Source organism: Hyaena hyaena, unplaced genomic scaffold (assembly GCF_003009895.1).
Source record: "Hyaena hyaena isolate Hyena2069 unplaced genomic scaffold, ASM300989v1 scaffold_283, whole genome shotgun sequence".
NCBI lineage: Eukaryota > Metazoa > Chordata > Mammalia > Carnivora > Hyaenidae > Hyaena > Hyaena hyaena.
In genome coordinates this window covers 1,298,613-1,318,151 of record NW_024080916.1, presented here as the reverse complement: position 1 = coordinate 1,318,151, position 19,539 = coordinate 1,298,613, and the positions used below count along the sequence as shown (strand labels likewise).

The following is a 19,539-nucleotide window of genomic DNA, read 5'->3' as shown; positions in this document are numbered from 1 at the left end:
CAGTGGATTTTTCCAAATGTCTTCAGGTTTGTTTAGTAGGAAAAGAACTTATTTAAAACTAAGAAATCTCTAGTGTAAACTCTTAAGTGAATTTGTGATCATAATGATCCTAGTAGTAGTTACTGGCTTTCTCTTTAACTGCTAGCCTCACAGATCCTATCGGTACTATTTTATTTTCACTTCTCAAATTAAACAAAGTGGAAGATTTGGTTCTACTACTAGAAACAAAATAATTTTCTTTACTGTACACATGAAATAAAAAAGTATTCATTCTTCTTGCCTAAAGAATCACCAGAATAATATAAAAATGATTTATTTCATCAGAGAAAAGAACATTAATAAATGAAGAATGTTGTAAAACTTCAAAGAATTTTGAAATATAGCTTCCTAGTCACTTGTGGCTTTATATAATATCATTCTGGTTGCATTTCCTAAAATTACCATTGATTTGCACCACAAGACATTTTTAATGGATCTACATTTCCAAATGCAAAACTTTTAACCAATCTTTTTTGTTTACTTCAGTGTGAAATCATGTTTTATTCTACATTAAAAAAATATAAATCAGTGTGACTTAATCAATACTAAGTTATCACAAAAACCTAAATCTTCTAAATTTTTATTTTCTCAAATTTTATTGTTCCTATATGCACATTACATTAATTTATTTTTCTTTATGACAGTTCTTATTTTTAGCTGAGTTGCCTAACCCTGATACTAAAAGTATATGTTTACTCCAAGATTAAGAAAAAGAATACAACTTTTAATTTGCAACCTTCCATTTCCAAAATATCTTGGATTTTTACGGGCCCTGTGCCATATTCTTTTTTCCACTTACTTATCCAGTGACTATAAAGTAGGATAACAGGATCATTTCCCACACATATCTCATTTGCCATGAAGCATTCTGAACCTTTGTGTGAGCAAAGTGAGGCATTTTCTATTTAGCGTGTGTCTTTCCCTTATGACATATTGAACAAGCTACATTTCTGAATCAAAATAGGGAATAAGCACTCTTCTCCAATCCCAGGATTCCACACTTGTATGGCAAATGGAAACTTCTCTCTGTTATTCTATTCTATGTAGAATAGATTATGCCACTGAAGAAAAATGTCAAAGTACAAGAATCCTGGTTGCCTTTTATTTTCTCCTCACTGTTTATTTTTTGGCAAAACCTAAGTCTTCCTGCTAGAATTATTCTTAAAAATTACTGTCTTTACTTACAATCACATCTTTAAGAAAAAAATGCCAGTATAAGGTTTTAATTTCCTACCCCTATCCTGGCCTATTCTTAACACTTTCAATACATGAAGCAGTAAGAAAATTAAAATAGAAGGATTCTTTTTCCTAAACATCTGTTACTGATATAGGAAGTCAAACTATATGTTTGTTTTTTAAAAATAATTTCACTTGGGGCTTCTATAATTTTTTAGACTATTGAATGAACAGGTACCAAATCACTGATGTAGCATGAAATATTGTTCCTCCAGCTGTGGGTTCATGGATCATTTGCATCAGAATCACTACTAGAACTTCCGGAACATGTCAGAATGTCTAGACCCCACCATAGACCCAATGAATCAGTATCTTTGGGAGAAAAACTTAGGAATCTGAATTTTGCAAAAGCCTTCAAGGAAATTATTCTATTGGCTGGATTCTACTACAAGAAATTTAGATTCAGTTCATCTTAATTGGGGCCTAGGGATAAGCATTTTTTTAAGTTTCTAAGATGATTCTAGTATACAGCTAAAGTCAAGAACCAGTGGTACAGATAAAAGAATTCTGTGGTAGACAGAATAATAAACCCTCAAGTATTCCCATTCCCTAATCCCTGGAATGTCTCATTTTAAGGTTATGGATCTTAAACTAGGAAGATTATCCTAGATTACCATGCATTATTCTCCTAGGCTAAACTAATCACTTGAGCCCTTCAGAGTAGAAGAGGAAAGTTGAATAGTCAATTACAGAGATGCAACAGAAAAAAAAAAAAGGAAGCATATGAGATATGACACCATTGATGGCTTTGCCAGGGGCCCGTGCACAGGAACTAGATAGGAGGCTACAGGCCTGCAAAGAAATGGGGTCCTCGGCTCTACAACCCAAATGAATCAACAGGTAGATTCTCTCCCAGAGGCTCCAGAAGAGATTTCCTTGATTTAGCCTTGTAAGACTTGAAATAGAACAACTAGCTAAGCCCACAGGACTCCTGACCTATGAAACTGTGAAATAATAAACGTATGTTGTTTTAAGCTACTAAGTTTGTGGCAACATGTTACAGCCATAATAGAAAATTAACTGAAAATCCTTACATGATCAAAAATTATATTTTCCTGTCAAATGTAAGTGGTAACTTTCTGCTTCACAACTGGCCAGTCATTCCTCCTAATTTTAGAATACATTTATCTAGTGTAAGGCAATCACATTAGCTATAGAATATTCCTTTCCATCTGCTCCTAAATTGTTATGCGGTTTTAAGAAAAACATTTCAGTTTTTTCATGCTTGGTTTATTTAACTAGAAAATGAGTACTTCATCTTTAGCTCCCTTTGTTATATTGCTTACTTTTTGAAAGATGTGTGCTGGAGTCACAGAGACATAACTTCAAATTCCAGTTCTTCCAACCCATAAACTCACTAAGCCTATTTCCTGATGGTAAAATTAGTATACAAATAGTGGCTTTTTTATGTCTTTATTTTATTTTGAGAGACAGAGACAGAGAGTGAGAGGAGGAAAGGCAGAGAGAAAGATGGAGACACAGAATCCAAAGCAGGCTCCAGGCTCTGAGCTGTCAGCACAGAGCCCGACGCAGGGCTCGAACCCATAGACTGTTAGATCATGACCTGAGCCGAAGTCAGATTCTTAATGACTGAGCCACCCAGGTGCCCCTATAAATAGTGGCTTAATCAATGTTGCCTAGAATTTTTACCATAACTCATCTTGTCAAATTGTTTTAAGTGTTAAATTCCATGATAGATATAAAGAATATATCTTGTAATAAACCCCAAATAAGCGTGAGATATTGTTATTATCTTTATTACTGTACAATTTTAATTAGTCATGCCAGTGTTAATCTTAATGAATGAACGAGAGCATTCATATCTTAGTGAGATGGCCACGGGCACACAGATGCTTACGGCTGACCCCAGGCTAAGTACTCAGAGTCTCCAACTCTAAATCTGAGGCCCTTTGCCCTACACTATACAGACTTAGAGAATTGAGCCATTTGGGGGATAATTAAGGTCTAAAAAGTGCAGGATACATTCCTATTTTGTTTTTTCAGTTATTTTGCCTAACCATCCAATTTTCACATTTCATTTTGGTTTCGTTTATCAAACATATTTATTTTTTTACACATAATTTCCTTTTAATTCTTTTTCTTAGTAAAGTTGGGATATTTTACTTGCTTTAAAACATACATTAGTAAACAGCTTCACAACTCAGACTTGCCATTCTGGTAAGGTGATTTTAAATTAAGAAATACTTGTAGATGTTCAATTAGTCATCTGACCCTACTTAGTGAGCACCTACTCTCACCCAGTTGTGTAGGATGATGGGAATGAATGTAAGTAAATATTCTTCAATAAAAATATTTATCAAGTTGGAGAGTAGTAATCATATGCTGAATTTAGTGGTTTAATTCATTGCTTTTAAATACAGCCCACAAGGTTCATTCATAAGGTTCTAAAGGGGTGATTTCACCAACATTTAAGACAAGAAGTTAGTGGGAGGTGTTCAGTCAATATGTTGTCATGCAGTGACCTTGAACAAGTTACATACCTTGCCTGGTATCTCATTTCTAAAATGAAAGAGAAGGATAAGATAATTTAAGCTTTTGATAGGGGTTCAAATTTATGTAAAAGGCAAAAAATGGTTAGTAGAGGAAGTTTTGTTCAAACTAACCCAAATCCAAAATATCCTTGAAACCAAGCCATTCCTGACACTGTTTTTTCTGGCTCAGGAAGACTTTCCCTAGGTCTCCTCCTGTTAAATTGCCCAAAGGAGTTTGAGTTTGATTCTAAGACAGTGGAAAGTAGATCATTTGGCTACATGACTTTTTTTCTTTTGCTACATGAGAATTTAGGGAAAAAGATCTAAGCCAAAAAATAAAATTACATCTTGATTTCACCTCTTTATATACTGAAACTTTTTAGAGCTTCTTACTTTCGAAAGGCCATTGGGGCAAGTCTAGTTCTCTCTTCTCCACTGCAGAGAATCAAAATTAGAAAAGCAAACATACTTCATAAGTCTTCTTGCCAGACTTCTTGAAATGGGTTCTGATTAGTTCATTTAAGTCAAGCTACACTTATTGTCATCAACATAGACTAAATGCTCCTGGGACAGGAACCCAACAACTTATGAATTTGGGATACATTGGGTTTTTATCCCTTTTGCCTTTAACAGAAATGACCTACATAAAAAAAAAAAAAATTTAAAGGGGCCTGAATGGCCCAGTCAGTTAATTATCCAACTTCGGCTCAGGTCATGATTTCACAGTTGGTGAGTTCGAACCCCACACTGGGCTCTGTGCTGACAGCTCAGAGCCTGGAGCCTGCTTTGGATTCTGTGTCTCCCTCTCTCTCTGCCCCTCCCCTGCTTGCACTCTGTCTCTCTCCTTCTCAAAAATAAATAAACATTGAAAATTTTTTCTTTAATTTAAAATTTACAGCACCAGAAATTACAGGACATGTTAAGGAAGATTCAACAATGCATAAATTCAACAAGGTAATCAGTAAAACAGTAAGAAAGATTATTACATTTAATTCATCAAAGTCCTATGAATGACCTTGTATATAAAAGCACATCCGATGGCCAATTTTAAAAAGTCAGTAGAAATCTCCAGAAAGTAGTTAAGACACTTCTGGGTTTTACTACAACTATTAAATTCCACATGCTAAGAAAATATATATAATAAATGTTGTCTTGCTGACTAATGATATGGTTTTACCTTCTTGAGGGAGATATTAAAAGAAATAAAGTAGCATCCAGCTGATATTTGATAATTAGTCTAATAGAGGGACTCTTGTGACAGGTAGAGGCAGTGGTTGTACGGGCTGTACAGTGGTTGTACAAGTGCTGATTTGAAAACCCAACTCAGCCTCACACTTTAAACTTTCATAAGAATAATTTTCTCCTTTCCCAAATAGCCCCTAAACCAGAAGGCTATTGTGAAAATAAAATGAGGTAATGCACATAGACTTTTTAGAACTCAGTAAAGTTAGGCATTATCATCATTACTATTATTATTATATCACATTAAAATTTTTAGAAACAAAACCAAGCTTATACATGTTTTAAGTTATCTGCTATAATTTCTATAGCATTTTAACTGAAAATTAATGCAGTATTTCAAGGCGTGGTCATATGCATCCTGAGTTCTTTTTTCTTCAGAAATAGTATGTTTGGTTTTTATTCTGTCATTTCAGTCAGTTATGAAAATAAAAAGGTGAATGGTAACAAGTATATTCCCAAATGTTTATTTAGTTAATATAACAGCATATTTCCTAATATTGAACTTATAGAAACTAAAGCTCTAACAAATTGTTTGCATCTAATTAAATAGTCACAACTTAAAGAATATAACATGCTAACCCAATTAAAAACAAGATATAAAAATCTCGCAAATTTGGGTTTAATTTTAGGTTGACTATAATAGCCTTTACTGACACTGTATTGGAACCAAAAAAAAAATATATTGACTCTATGCTTACTTGCTTATCTAATGAACATTCCAGGTTGAATAGTTGAATAGCCATTAAAGACAGATAAAATTGTGATTAAATTTGGGATTTCATTTTACACTCTGAAGTACATACTCATGGGAATAATTTTCCCATTGTAGGCATGATTAACCATTTTCCGGTGATTTTGGTCACCTTCTTTTTATTTGAAAGAGGCAAGTGGCCAAATCTCAGCCCAATTAGTAAAGGTGGGAGGGAGACTGAAAAAAATGCTTTGTACTTGGTGGAACACTCTCCCTCCAGGAGATCTAATATGGAAAAAATTGCTTGCTCAAAGAACATAGAAACAAAACATATCTTTCCAGCTTTTTAGACTAAGAGTTTTTATACCAATTTCCCTTTCACAAAGTCACGAGTCAAATCCTATGTGAAAACATATTTTCTTCTAAAGGCAATAAAATCAGAAAACATGTAAATCTCGGGAATTTAAGTTAACATAGTAGTTCATCATCAAAGTTGTATTTTTGTTATTTGGGGCTTTTAATTTTTCTTAAAAAATCAAATTTATACACAGTACCTACTAGCATATCTCAACATTAGGGAAGCACAGGAACTCTGATGATCTGTTGATTCAGCACAACTTTTTTCTGCCCCTGATATAATGAACCCCTCTTTCCAGTAGAGAATCTCTTTCCTCTGGTTCAAGTGAGTCTGTCTTCCTGGTTACAGAGGTAGGAAGTCACTGAAATATGTTCAGGTTATCATAATCCTCTGATTTTGGTTTGTTTAGGCATAGAAATGTAGTCAAACTACATCAGCAATATTCTCCCTGGGACTTTTCTAATAATGTTATCAGGGACTATTTTCTCTTTTGGGGGGATTGCAAAGCAAGTGGGGCATGATTATTGGGCCGTCCTAATGTATTCTTCCCACCATATGGCAAAAACCTTTTTAATTTTTTTTTAAATGAACCCAATCATCTGAGAGCTACAGATTAGTGGGGAATCCTATGACATCATTAGAGCCTTTGAATCTATCCACATCTGAAATCAGCTATAATAATGGACTTCCTCATCAAGGTAACCAGTAAGTTACATTTTATGACTAAACAGAATTGATTTGGAATTTTGTCTCTAAAACATTGGAGCCAAAACATTTCTAACTAACAGTTTGAGAAATGCTGGTGCAGTGGAAAGATTACTAAGAAGGTTACATTTTGCTTCTTGCTTAGCTTTTAAAGCCTGAATATTCTCAGGTTAGGGAGTTTCCTGGGCCTCAGTTTCCTGACCTGTAAAATAAGATGACTTAAAGCTCTTCTCCATTCTGTAATCTAAATATCTACAGATTATTTTCCTTCTCACAAAAGCAGAACATGATTATTCATTCCCAAAGCGTATACCAAGCCTGGCCAAACTTTTCTCCCCAAATATATCTATGAAGTGATTTTTTTAAAAAATCTGAAACATCTTAGCAGTACATACTCTTGGATAATCCACAGCTAGTATGTGGTTATGACAAGATATTTATAGCTTGCGCAAAAAGTAAATACAGCTCTTACATTTGATACCATATATATGATACCAAAGCATAAGAAACAAAAAATAGATGTGGACTCCATCAATATTAGAAACTTTTGTGATACAAATGATACCATCAAGAAAATGAAAAAGCAAATCACAGAATAGGAGAAAATATTTGAAAATCACATATTTGATAAAGGACTTGTATCTAGAATATACAAAGAATTTTTATTTTCAGTAATAAAAAGTTGAACAACCCAACTAAAAAATGGACAAAGGATCTGAACAGATATTTTTCTACGTAAGACATACAAATGGGGGCAGCTGGATGGCTCAGTTGGTAAAGCATTTGACTCTTGATTTTATCTCAGATCATGATCTCACAGTTCACGAGGTCAAGCCCCATGTCAGGCCCTGTGCTGGCAGTGGGGAGCTTGCTTGTGATTCTCTCTCCCCCCACTCATGCGTGCGCACACGTGCACACTCACTCTCTTTTAAAAATAAATCAATAAAGTTTAAAAACAAAAAACACATACAAATGACCAACAAGCATGTGGAAAAAATAGTCAACCTCATTAGTTTTGTGGAAGTGCAATTCAAAACCACAATTATACCACTTCATACCCACTAAGTTAGCTATTATAAAAAGGTAGACAATTACAAGTATAGGAAAGATGTGGAGAAATTGTAACTTTCACATTGCTGACGGGAGTGTAAAATGATGCAGCCAGGTTGGAAAACAGTTTAATAGTTATTTAAAATGTTAAACATAAAATTACCATATGGTCCAAAAATTCTACTCCTATATATATATCTGATAGAAATGAAAACACATGTCCATAAAACACCTTGTATATGAATGTTCATAGCACTATTATTTTTAATAACCAAAAAGTGAAAATAACTCATGTCCATCAATTGATGGATGGGTAAACAAAATGTCATATATCCACATAATAGAATATTACCTGACAGTAAAAAGAAAGTAGTAATACATGCTATAACATGGAGAAACCTTGTAAACAGTATACTAAGTTAAAGAAGCCAATCACAAAAGACACATATTGTATGATTTCATTTATATGAAGCATAGGCAAATCTATCAAGACAGAGATTTGTGGTTAAGTCTAACCATTGCGGCTAAGGGAGAGTGATGATGGCACTGATTGCTAATGAGTACAGGGGTCCTTTTTAGGGTGATAAAAATGTCCTAAAGTTAGATTATGATGATACTTGCACAATCTTGTGAGTATACTAAAATCATTGAACTGCACACTGTATATTGGTGGATTATATGGCCTGTGATTTGTATGTTAATAAAGCTGTTCTTTTAAAAATTAAATGCAACACAAAACGTGTGTGTATATAAGCGAAGATTTGTGCTGAGCAGAACATGTAGTTTCCTCTCTCTCCTTTGTCAGAAGATAATGTTCATACTGTAAAATCAAATGCATTAAGCAAAAAACCTGCCTAATTTACAGAGCATGCATTAATTCCATTTTACATGTTAAGAACTGTTTTGATTTATATAAGGAAGAGTACATTTTCCTTGAAATTTGCTTTCAAACAGTACTTCTCAACTCATACACAAAAATATTATATTTCCCTTGAGAAAAAATTAGTTTATAAAAAATAACCATTATGCATAATTGAGGCAAAAGGTACAATGATAAACTTAGAAAATATTCACTGGATTAAATAGGATTTATAACTGTTTATCTCTTTTCTCCTGTCAGTAATTTCTTTTCTTTACATTTCTACAGTCTTGTTTGCTTACAGGTGTGGAAATCTGACAGTTTACATACAAAAAAATACGTAGATCTTTGTATTCCACTTGTGACATATTTAAATTGTGTCATTACAACCAATAATAACAAAGAAACAAAAAACAGGAATATTAGCAAGGAAAAGAAGAAAAATTAATGAACTTTAGTCCATTCTTAGAAATTAACCCAAGTTAAAAAGCTTCTATCCCAACTATTTCCCTTCTATGAGTAAGCAAAAGAGAAATTAAGGAAGGATGGAAAAAAGAAAGGAAGAGAAGAAGGAAGCGGGAAGGAGTGGGGTGAATAAGAGAAGGAAAGGAAAGAGAAAAATCAATGGACATGTCTCTGGTAAATGCACATTTTACTTAAACTGACTACAGTGTCCATTATTTTTAGGAAGAAGCAAACAGCACTGATAATACTGAAATCTGTTCCTTTACAGGATCTCTCGTGCTTACAACTACAAAACATAGTTCCATCTTAGTAATTTTTAATATATTCATTTAATTATTCATTCAAACATTTATTTAGAACCTAATATATTCCAAAAGCAATGTTACGTGCTGGGGATCTAGAAATGTTATAATTTTTGCTCTTAGAGATGGTTAAAATTGTGTAAGAGAAGAAACTCATGTACAAATATGGATAATAAAGTGTTACAAGTGGTCAATGAACATTTTTTAGTGTCTGATTGGACAGATAGAATGACATATCTTACATGGGAGTGGTTGATGTGTGTTTGTGTGCATGCACACACATGTGGAGAAAGTGAGAGAGACATAGAGAATATGATACTTCAGTGAAGTTTTAAAATATCAGTAATTTGATGCTCCAGGTGCTTGAAAGATTCAGATACATAAAGAGATGAGGCTTTCCAGGGAAAAAGGGAAACAAATTAGAGATGGTATTTTCTGTCATACCGAGGAGTTTTATTTGATGCTCTAGGCTGGAGGTGCCCGCTATGATTTGCTGTGGTGGGACACAGGACTACTGTGAGAAGCAGTGATAAGCTGGAGGCTAAACCCGGTGACAGGCACTGATACATCAGTGATGTATTCCTGAGAAAGAATAGCATGTATTCCAAAGATCTGCTGCCTCCACTACAAAAAATAAATAATACACTAGAGGTCTTAAGCAATAGAACACTATGACAAGATTTTCATTTTAGCAAGCAAGAGGATTGGGGTCCCTGGGTGGCTCAGTTGGTTAAGCACCCACTTCTGCTCAGGTCATGATCTCACGGTTCCTGATTTCAAGCCCCACATCGGGCGGGCTCTCTGCTGACAACACAGGGCCTGGAGCCTGCTTCAGATTCTTTGTCTCCCTGTCTCTGTGCTCCTCCCCTGCTCACATACACACACACACACTCTCTATCTCTCTCTCAAAAATAAATAAACATTTAAAAATTTTAGAAAGCAGGAGGATTAATCCAAAGATGGCAACAAGGGCAGATATAGAGAGACAAATTGGAACACTGTGATTTCCAAATGAGGCAAGAAAATAATAATGAAGGCTAGAACTAAGAATAATAATAATGGGGATGGATAGGAATACTTAATAGTCAGATATATTAAAAATATCTAATCTGTGAAATATGAGAATTTAGGGAGTGTAAAAACATCTAAACAGATTTTCCAAATTCTGACATGAATATCTGAGTAAGTTCCAAATACTAATATAGGGGATACAGCAGAGGAAAAGGGTTGGTGGGGAAATATCTGAGTACAGATGAGACATTTTGAAGAAGTGCCTGGGAGTTTGTCTAGATGGTTCTGGAAATGAGTAAGGGAGGGCCTTGAAATAGAAAGTTCACACCCATCATCATATCATAGAATGGTAAATGGTGAAATTTCGTCCAGAAGGACGGAAGTAGACAGTGTATTCGAAGTAGATGTGTATGTGAACTGAATTAGAGCACATTTCAGAACGTTAGTGTTGAAGGAATTCAACGTAAGAATGTGTGTTGATAGTAGAGATAGAGGTCCTTGGGACAAGGAACTGGAAAAACCAGGGCATAGGGACAGAACAAGCAAGGATTGTGTGAGTAAAGGAAGGTGAAGGTTCAGGCCTGTGAGGAACTGGAGGTTCTTTGGGGACTTAATGAGTGGAAATCTGGATAGGCCATTTTGGGCATTGGCTAAGAACACAGTCCCATGATGCATTGGGTATGTGCTGTCATTTTACACATACCCAACACAGCTTATTTTTAATTATTTACTCGTGTGAGTAAGTCTGGGTTGTAATTTAAAAATAGATTTTCCAGTGCAAAAGCAGTTGCACAGGAAGAAGCTCCTTGCTGAATTAAGCCTTGCTTAAGTGAGAACCGCTGTTTAAGAATAACGCGTTCCCTGTGAAAAACGATGGCAAATCCATTCCAGCGAGTCTAACCTTTACGGGGGTGCTATTATCAACTCAATGGTATGTTTTTTCCTGTTTCACAAACATGTTCCCAAAAGACTTTTAAAATAGCTTTCTTTCCTGCTAAATTGTTGTGTCAAGCACTTTTTCTGAATCTCAGCCTTAACTGGACCAGGATGTGTGAAAGAAAAAAAAGTGCCCTGTCACGCTTGACACGGAGTAACAGGCCTTAACGACAATAGTAAAACATTTTCCTAACCTGACTGCCCCCTCTCACTGCATCTGAAGACAATGTATTTTCATGAAAATGCAAAATACCCTGAAGAAACAAAAGAAGGGATGATTTCCAAAAAAAAAAAAAAAAAATCAAGTTTAAAATCTGTCCACTAAAGTAGGACTTTTCCCTAATAAAGAGAAAAAAATCACTATAGAAAATTAATAGTTCTTTATTAAAACTTAAAATAACCTAAAAGAAAATAAGCTAATCATATGGAATGGTTCCCTAGGAACCTAATAAATTGGTCTTTTTTTTTTTATTTCTTTTTATAGATGAAAATAAAAGATTCATAACATCCTGAGGTCTGACTTGGTCACTTCAAAATGAATCTCATGCATTGTTGGGGCCCATTTCTCAAATGCAAGTTGGATCATAGTACTGTATGTGTTTGTGTTTCTAGTGACGCATGTTTCCCCACCAGGAATCTTTCTGAGCAGTGATAACCTTGGCAATCAATCTTGGGAACAAAAGTGATGATGAAAGTCAGTAAAAGTTAAAAGCAGTCCAATGGACAGACAACTTGATGGAGCTATGGCTGGAAAACTTACATGAGCTTTTCTGGGGCAAGAATCAATACACCTATCTGAACAGTAGGTTGCTTTTGGCAGCAGATAACATTTTTTTAATAACAGGGGAATTGTATTGGAAACAAAAGACAGGAAAGCAGAAAGCAGAATGCAGGGCATAGAGCACAGGTTTTTACATCTCTGGTTTTGGATACTAGCTTCAGTATCTACTAATTAAGAATATAGGCAGATTCCTAACCTGCAGCCTTAACCTAGATTTCTGTAGCTTTCAGGTGGGCATAATACAACGTATTTTAAATGCATTGTGGGAATTACATGTAATAACCCACATAATCACTTATTACAATCCGGGACGTGACAAACACTTAAAAATTCATCTCTCTCTCCCCTGCAGCAGAAGTGAATGCCTTGGTTTGCTTTCCCTGGGCCCAGGGACAAGATTTGCAATTTTGAGTAAAATTATATATGGATATTTAACAATGCCAGCTTTCAGCTTTCTTTACAGAAGGACTTTATTGGCCACCATAGGCATGGGATTACAATACTCAAGAGTGTGACAAAGGGCACAGTTTCCAAAAGCACTTGCCTTCTTATCAAAACTGCCTCTGCTCTGTACATAACACTGCTGACCCTTGCTCTGTTAGGAGGTGCCTTTTCCTTTATATATTAGGCCTTTCATCTAAAACTGGTAGTAAACACCTATGGCTAAGTCTATCACATCTTCCCTTTATATTCTCGGGACAATACTATTAACGAAGTAAAGTCTTTCCTGCTTTATCACAAAAACATACCCTAAAAAGACTTGGTTTTGCATTATCAACTGTTGGTTCTTATTTGCTTAATCAATTGTTGGATGAAGAAACCAGCGAAACTGAAAGTATAGAGGCATTGCCTGGAAATAGCAAAGCATGATTAGTTGGAAATAAAATGGAGCAGATATAAACCATAAATGTTCAGGGGAAAGAAAGAAAAGCCTGCAGCAGCTCTTACTTAAGTTTATTTTGTTGTACAAAATAATTAAAACTTAATAATAAATATCACATATATATACACATAATAAAACAATTAAAATAATTAAATTAATGATTAGTTAGTAATTAAACAAAATTTACTGTTATGTTTTAAAACGTAATGTTGCCTTTTAATATAAAAGAGTGCCAATATGAGCTTGTGATTCATTTGAGCTTTATCACTTCATTCCTATAGGGAAAGCTTGATTCTGGACCACCCACCCCATCCCCAGCAAAAAAACAAAAAATAATAAAATGATTCTTAAAATACTTTCTTCTTCTGTAGAATTGCATAATTTTTATTTAGTTCTTATTATTTAATGAAAATTACTTGTAAGAAAATGTGTACCTTTAAAAATTGGGAATAAATTATTTAGTGAAGATTTACAGAATATTCAATTTACAATGAAACTGAAATTTTCTGCTACATATCTTCATCATAAAGAAAATCTTACGAGGATTCTGCCCCTGCATAAAAGAGGTACCAGCTGGTACAAAAAAGGAGAGAAAAAAAGAGGATATATAGGGGAACCTAATATTGTTGGTTGGTTGGTTGGTTGGTTGGTTGGTTTCCATGGAGTTTTAACTGACCATTGTTTGTAATGGTATGGTTAGTACCTTTTTTAAAAATGTTTATTTATTTATTTTGAGAGAGAGAGTACATGTGCGAGCGGGGAAGGGGTGGAGAGAGATGGGGAGAAAGAATCCCAAGCAGACTCCTGCTGTACTGCAGAGCCCTTCATGAGGCTTGATCTCACAAACCACAAGATCATGACCTGAGCTGAAATCAAGTCAGATGTGGGGTGCCTGGGTGGCTCAGTCAGTTAAGCATCCGACTTCGGCTCAGGTCATGATCTTACGGTTCAAGGGTTCGAGCCCCGGGTCAGGGTCTGTGCTGACAGCCAGCTCAGAGCCTGGAGCCTGCTTCAGATTCTGTATCCCCCCCTCTCTGACCATACCCTGCTCATGCTGTCTCACGCTGTCTCTCTCTCTCAGAAATAAATGAAAAACATAAAAAAAGTCAGATGTTTAACTGAATGAGTCATGCAGGTACCACACTTGACAGTCTTTAAAAAATATTTGTAGATTGCTTTACTACACAGAATTTAATTGAATCAAAATATCTAAAACAGTGATGTCCAAGAAATATAATGTGAAACCCATAGGTAGTTTAAATCTTCTGAAAGCCACATTGAGAGAGAAAGAGAACAAGGTGGGGAAGGAGAGAGAGAGAGAGAGAGAGAGAGAGAGAGAATCCCAAGCAGGCTCCAAGCTATCAGTGCAGAGCCCTACTCGGGGCTTGACTTCACAGACCATGAGAGCCTAAATTAAGAGTTGGATGCTCAACCAATTGAGCCACCCAGGCACCTCTGCTATGGTTAGTACTTAAAATAAGCAACCAAATAAGTCTTTGATATGTGGTTTGATCCTCTTCTGGGGTGTGTGTGTGTGTGTGTGTGTGCATGCGCATGTGTGTAAGAGAGACAGAGAAAGAGAGGAAGCCAAAACTAGAAGATAAGACCCATTTTCCTGTTTTATTTCCTACTCAGGGAAGGAGTAATGGGAATCAACATCCTTAAAAACACATGTTAACTAACCAACTGGAAAATTTTTTAGTCCAATGCAAAAAGAGTAGACTTTTGGAAAAAAAATAAACTATTTTATACAGTACTAATAATGCTTTGTGTAGGATCTAATTACCGTCTTTTCAGTACTTAACTCTAACTGGACCATCCTTAAGCCTTTCTAAATTTATTTCCAGAGTCTTCCCCATAAGTTATGCCTACACCACAGATAGTTTACTGCACCATTTTTTATGCATCCTCTAATAGCACATTATCACACTAGACTTGGTGAGGTCTGATTCTTTATCTTCCCCACCAAATGTGGGTGCTATTTGAAGGCATTGTCTTACTAATCTTTAGGTCTCCAGGGCATTGTCTGGTGTATAGCAACCTTCACTAAGTTTTTTAATGAGTAAATAAATATTATCCATTACTAAATATGTGTCCATAATTATAATAATTAACATTGTTTTAATGATTTACAAAAACTAATCACAGTATAATTTATGTGTCTATAGAAAGAATAAAAGAAAAGTTAAGATGGTTTGTTCCAGCCATTTGGTTTTTTATTTTATTTGTTTGTTTCTTCTAAGTTTATCTTTTTTTAGTAATCTCCACACCCAAGACAAAGCTCAAACCCATGATTCAGAGATCAAGAGTCATATGCTTCCCCAACTGAGTCAGCCAGGTGTCCCTGTCCCAATCTGTTTGCAAAATAAAGAAAAGCACTATTAGTCAAAAAAGTGTTCTCTCATAGTTCTTTTTTTTTTAAGTTTTTTAATGTTTCATTTATTTCTGAGAGAGAGAGAGAGAGAGAATGAGCATGGGAGGGTCAGAGAGAGAGGGAGATACAGAATCTGAAGCAGGCTCCAGGTTCTGAGCTACCTGTCAGCACAGAGCACAACGCGGGGCTCGAACCCATAAACCATGAGATCATGACCTGAGCCGAAGTCTGACGCCTAACCGACTGAGCCACCCAGGCGCCCCTGTTTTCTCAGACTTCTGAAAAAATTTTTTTAATTAGTAGGTAGATATACTATAGCAATCAAAATGGAAAAGTTGTGAACATTTTCAAATGAACTATTTCAATTCTTAAAAAAAAATTTTTAACGTTTATTTATTTTTGAGAGACAGAAAAGAGAAAGTGTGCAAGCCGGGGAAGGGCAGAGAGAGAGGGAGACACAGAATCTGAATCAATCTCCAGGCTCTGAGCTATCAGTACAGAGCTGACTTAGGGCCCAAACCTAAGAATCCTGAGATCATGGCCTGAGCAGAAGTCGGAGTCTTAACTGCCACCCAGGCGCCCCTCTTCTAATTCTCAAATGGTGCATATTCAAAAGTTTAGTAGTATATTTTTGCCTGTTAGCCCTGGAATTTTGTGATAGCATAGACTTTTATATTCTAAGAGAAAAAAATCTAAATTTAAAAATAAAAGAATGAGAAGTCTTTGGGTATCTCAGTGTGAAGGCCAAGATAGGGTGAGATATCAATATATACTAGTTGATATCTAAGGTTTTTTGGCAATAAGCATATATTTAAATAAAATATTGCTTTAAAAAATTCAAATAGCATCTGGTTGAATATGAGTAAACATAGGGTTCTAATTTTGGCCAAATCTGGGGATCACCGAGAAAACAGAGTGAGAGCTGGTTCTGGCAACCGACAGGTGTGACCTAAGTCTTCTTGTGCGTAGTGCATTCAAGTTCTAATATTCTCACCTCTCTATGTTGTCTTGGTCTCTGCTACAAAACAAGCTCTACATAATTTGACCAAATCCATTTAACTTTGGTGGGCTCGGTTTTGTTTTCTTTTATTTGTAAAATAAAGGTATTGGAACAGATGTTTAAATTTCTTTTTTGTTCTTTAACTCTATTATTCTGAGGGGAAAATATCATTATTATTACATATGTGTTAATGCAAGTGCATTAAGTATCAAAGGCCAAACTAAAAAAAAAAAAAAAAAAAAAAAAAAGGAACTTTTCCCCACTGATTTATTTCAGATATACATGCAACAAATTATTACAGTTGGCAAAATAATGCTATTTTGATATTTATTGATATACTTAGAAAACTTATTTTGGGATTTTGTTCATAGCTATAAGGAGTTTTTTCCCCTCCTTTCTTCTCAATGTGTTAGTTAATAAATGAGTATGTCAGCACTCTTAAGAAGCATTATTTACAAACAGGGAATCTAGAAATAGACCCCAAAGATGTCTAATATGATTCTCATAAAATATTATGTATGGTGGATCATCCTTTCAAAAAGTCAGGATGATACAGAAGCCTAAAAGCCTACTGCAGAAATAAATAAATGAATTCACTGTACCCTGAACTGGAGTCCTTCACTCTGTACAAGTGAAAATTTTAAAAACTCCCTTCTGCACCTAGTTTTATATTTTTGCTCTTGTGCTAATCCAGAACAACTTTTGGATTGTATTGTAATTCATCTACAAATTCTCTCATCTCAGAAAAGCTACCAATAAAATTTCAGTAAAAGAAACTAAGTATTTTAATCACTGTATAGTGGAGTGATAGCTAAGGAATAAGAATGGGTAGACCAAGAAAAAAGATAACATTAAAAATGTAGAGTTTTCTTTAACATTTTTATTCAAATGTCTCATTCTCCATGCTCTATCATGTTCAAAATGAAAACATTTCATGGAGATACAGAATTTAATTTTTCCTAATTTTTTCCCTAAAAATTAAGTAGCAGTTACATTTTAAAGACTGTAGAAATAAATTAATTGAGATCGTATAAAATGTTTATAACTATTCTGGGTTAAAGGTATAAAATCTCTCTTTTTCTTTCTTCCCGCAGTTCTCTCCAAGACTGTAACAACAGTCACTGTGAACTCTTTGTAAAGGAATGTTTTACATATGAATGCCTTTAATTGACTTGGTTTACCAAACAGTGATGGATAGTAGTTCTGAAATCCCTGGGAAAACGTTTTAAACTTTTAAGGTTTTTACCCCCTTCCACTGGATCAGTTTTTTAAACTCATTTGTTTTGATTCAGGAATTAATCATAGTAGAAGGCTAGGATTTTCCTCCAGACCAATAAAGAAGATATTGTGATCTAAGCAACTGTGAGAAAGGAGAGGGAAGGAGGGAGAGACTGAAAGATGGTCCAGATGGGGAAAATAATATGAGCCCCAAAAGAGTAACAAAAGCTCAGGATAAAAGGATGAATATCAAATGGGCATAGTATTTACATACCAGAATTTCAATTTTCAGAGATTCAAACATTCCATTTTACTTGACATCATATATTATTATATGTGATTATCGTCAGCTCTTATTTTTTTAAATCTTATAAAGTAATTGCTCTATCTGATCTGAATAACTCTATAATTGTTATATTTTTACCAATTAATTAAATTCTATCTGCCCCTTCCCATAAGAGGAAAGCAAGAGGATGTTATAGGACTACAATATTCTTTAACAGACTCATTCACACACCAAAAGAATAAAAGTTGGTTTGGGGCAGACTGTTTCCAGCAAATGTGGAAATTACTCTTCTCTTCAACAATTCTGCAGTAGAAAAACTATGCGAAGTAGCTGTCATTGGTCTGATCTTGAAATAATCTTTTATTGAAGCTGTAACTTGTGTGCTGACACACACAAAATAACTTTGATTTATGTTTCAATAGATTTAAAGTACCACAGAAGGCAACCTAGAGTTTGCTTTGTTCACATTCACATCTTGGGAGAAGTGAGAAAGATAATTTTTTTGGAGTTAGTCATTGATTAAGTCTGTATTTTATTGAGCTCTGATATAAATTTATACCATGTATTTATGTGAACGGCAAATTCTTTGACCTCTATAACCTTGATATCTACATAAAATGGGGATAATGATATACCCAATTTGGGGCTGATATATTACATGAAAAATTAGTATGCAGTGAGCTAAGAACACTTTCTGGCATATTATTAAGCACTTAATAAAAGTACTTATTATGTATTATTATAAGGCAAATTTAATATTGGATATCAATAACTGTCACCCAGTAGGAGGAATACAAAGCTAAATTGGGACATCAGCATAGTAAATATTTATCTATGCAAAAATTTCATTTTGCAGAGTAACATTCTCTTTTCTATCCTGTATTATTAGAGAGTGAATTTGGGGAAGTTATATAATTGTAGTTGCCCCAGAAAGTCAATTAACATATTTTATCCAAGGAAGTTTTTTCATTCCCCAATATTAGTTAGCAATAATATAAAAGTTAACTTTAAGTAATAAAGTTATAAGTCGATGACCACATTTTAAACACTCTGTTCATATATTAATGGAGATAGCAACATGTCATAATGACTCATTTAAAATCCACTTTCATTAAGAAAGGTCATAACCGTTAGCTGCCAAATCTGTAGGAGACTGAAAACACAACCTGACTTTTATCATGATAGGATAAATAATACCTAAAATCAAAGTACATACGTGAATCTTGGCCAAAAATATCATCTGACTGGCAGCCTATGCACTATATGCCATCTGCTATCTTATGCCAACTACATATTGAATACACAAAAATTGGGAAGAAAAAACATGGAAGCACTGATATTCCACACAGATTTTTCCAGAACTGTGGAGGCATTCTAGTTAACTTAGAACTGGATTCAGAAACAACCAGCGCTACCCAACAGACAAGCAGTTGACACAAGCATCAGTGCCAAGTTATTGTCTTTTCTGGAGCTCATAGAATTGAGGGTTGTAACTCATCAGGAAATTAGTAAGTGAAAGTGGTTTTCATTTTTTTAAGGGAGCCAGAGAAATGAGTCTGTTCTTTTTGTACACCCCCCTACACACACCTCCCATCTCCCCCATCCTCCACT

At 34.8% G+C, this 19,539-nt stretch overlaps 2 protein-coding genes across 5 annotated transcripts in view; both read right to left on the bottom strand.

Moving 5' to 3' along the window:
- The window catches only part of CALCRL (calcitonin receptor like receptor), a 103,513-nt gene that overhangs the window by 47,316 nt on the left and 36,658 nt on the right, over window positions 1-19,539 (bottom strand). The window contains exon 1 of one of the 4 annotated variants that reach the window (XM_039246575.1): window positions 11,154-11,165. The exons of the other annotated variants lie outside the window; for them this stretch is intronic. The gene's annotated coding sequence lies outside the window, so the exon portion shown is untranslated. Of the gene's footprint in view, window positions 1-11,153; window positions 11,166-19,539 lie in introns of those variants that run through there. 4 annotated transcript variants of the gene reach the window in all.
- The window catches only part of TFPI (tissue factor pathway inhibitor), a 139,010-nt gene continuing 129,393 nt past the window's right edge, over window positions 9,923-19,539 (bottom strand). The window contains exon 11 of the mRNA XM_039246567.1: window positions 9,923-10,063. Within this exon, the coding sequence (XP_039102498.1) occupies window positions 9,923-10,063 (141 nt within the window). The remainder of the gene's footprint in view (window positions 10,064-19,539) is intronic.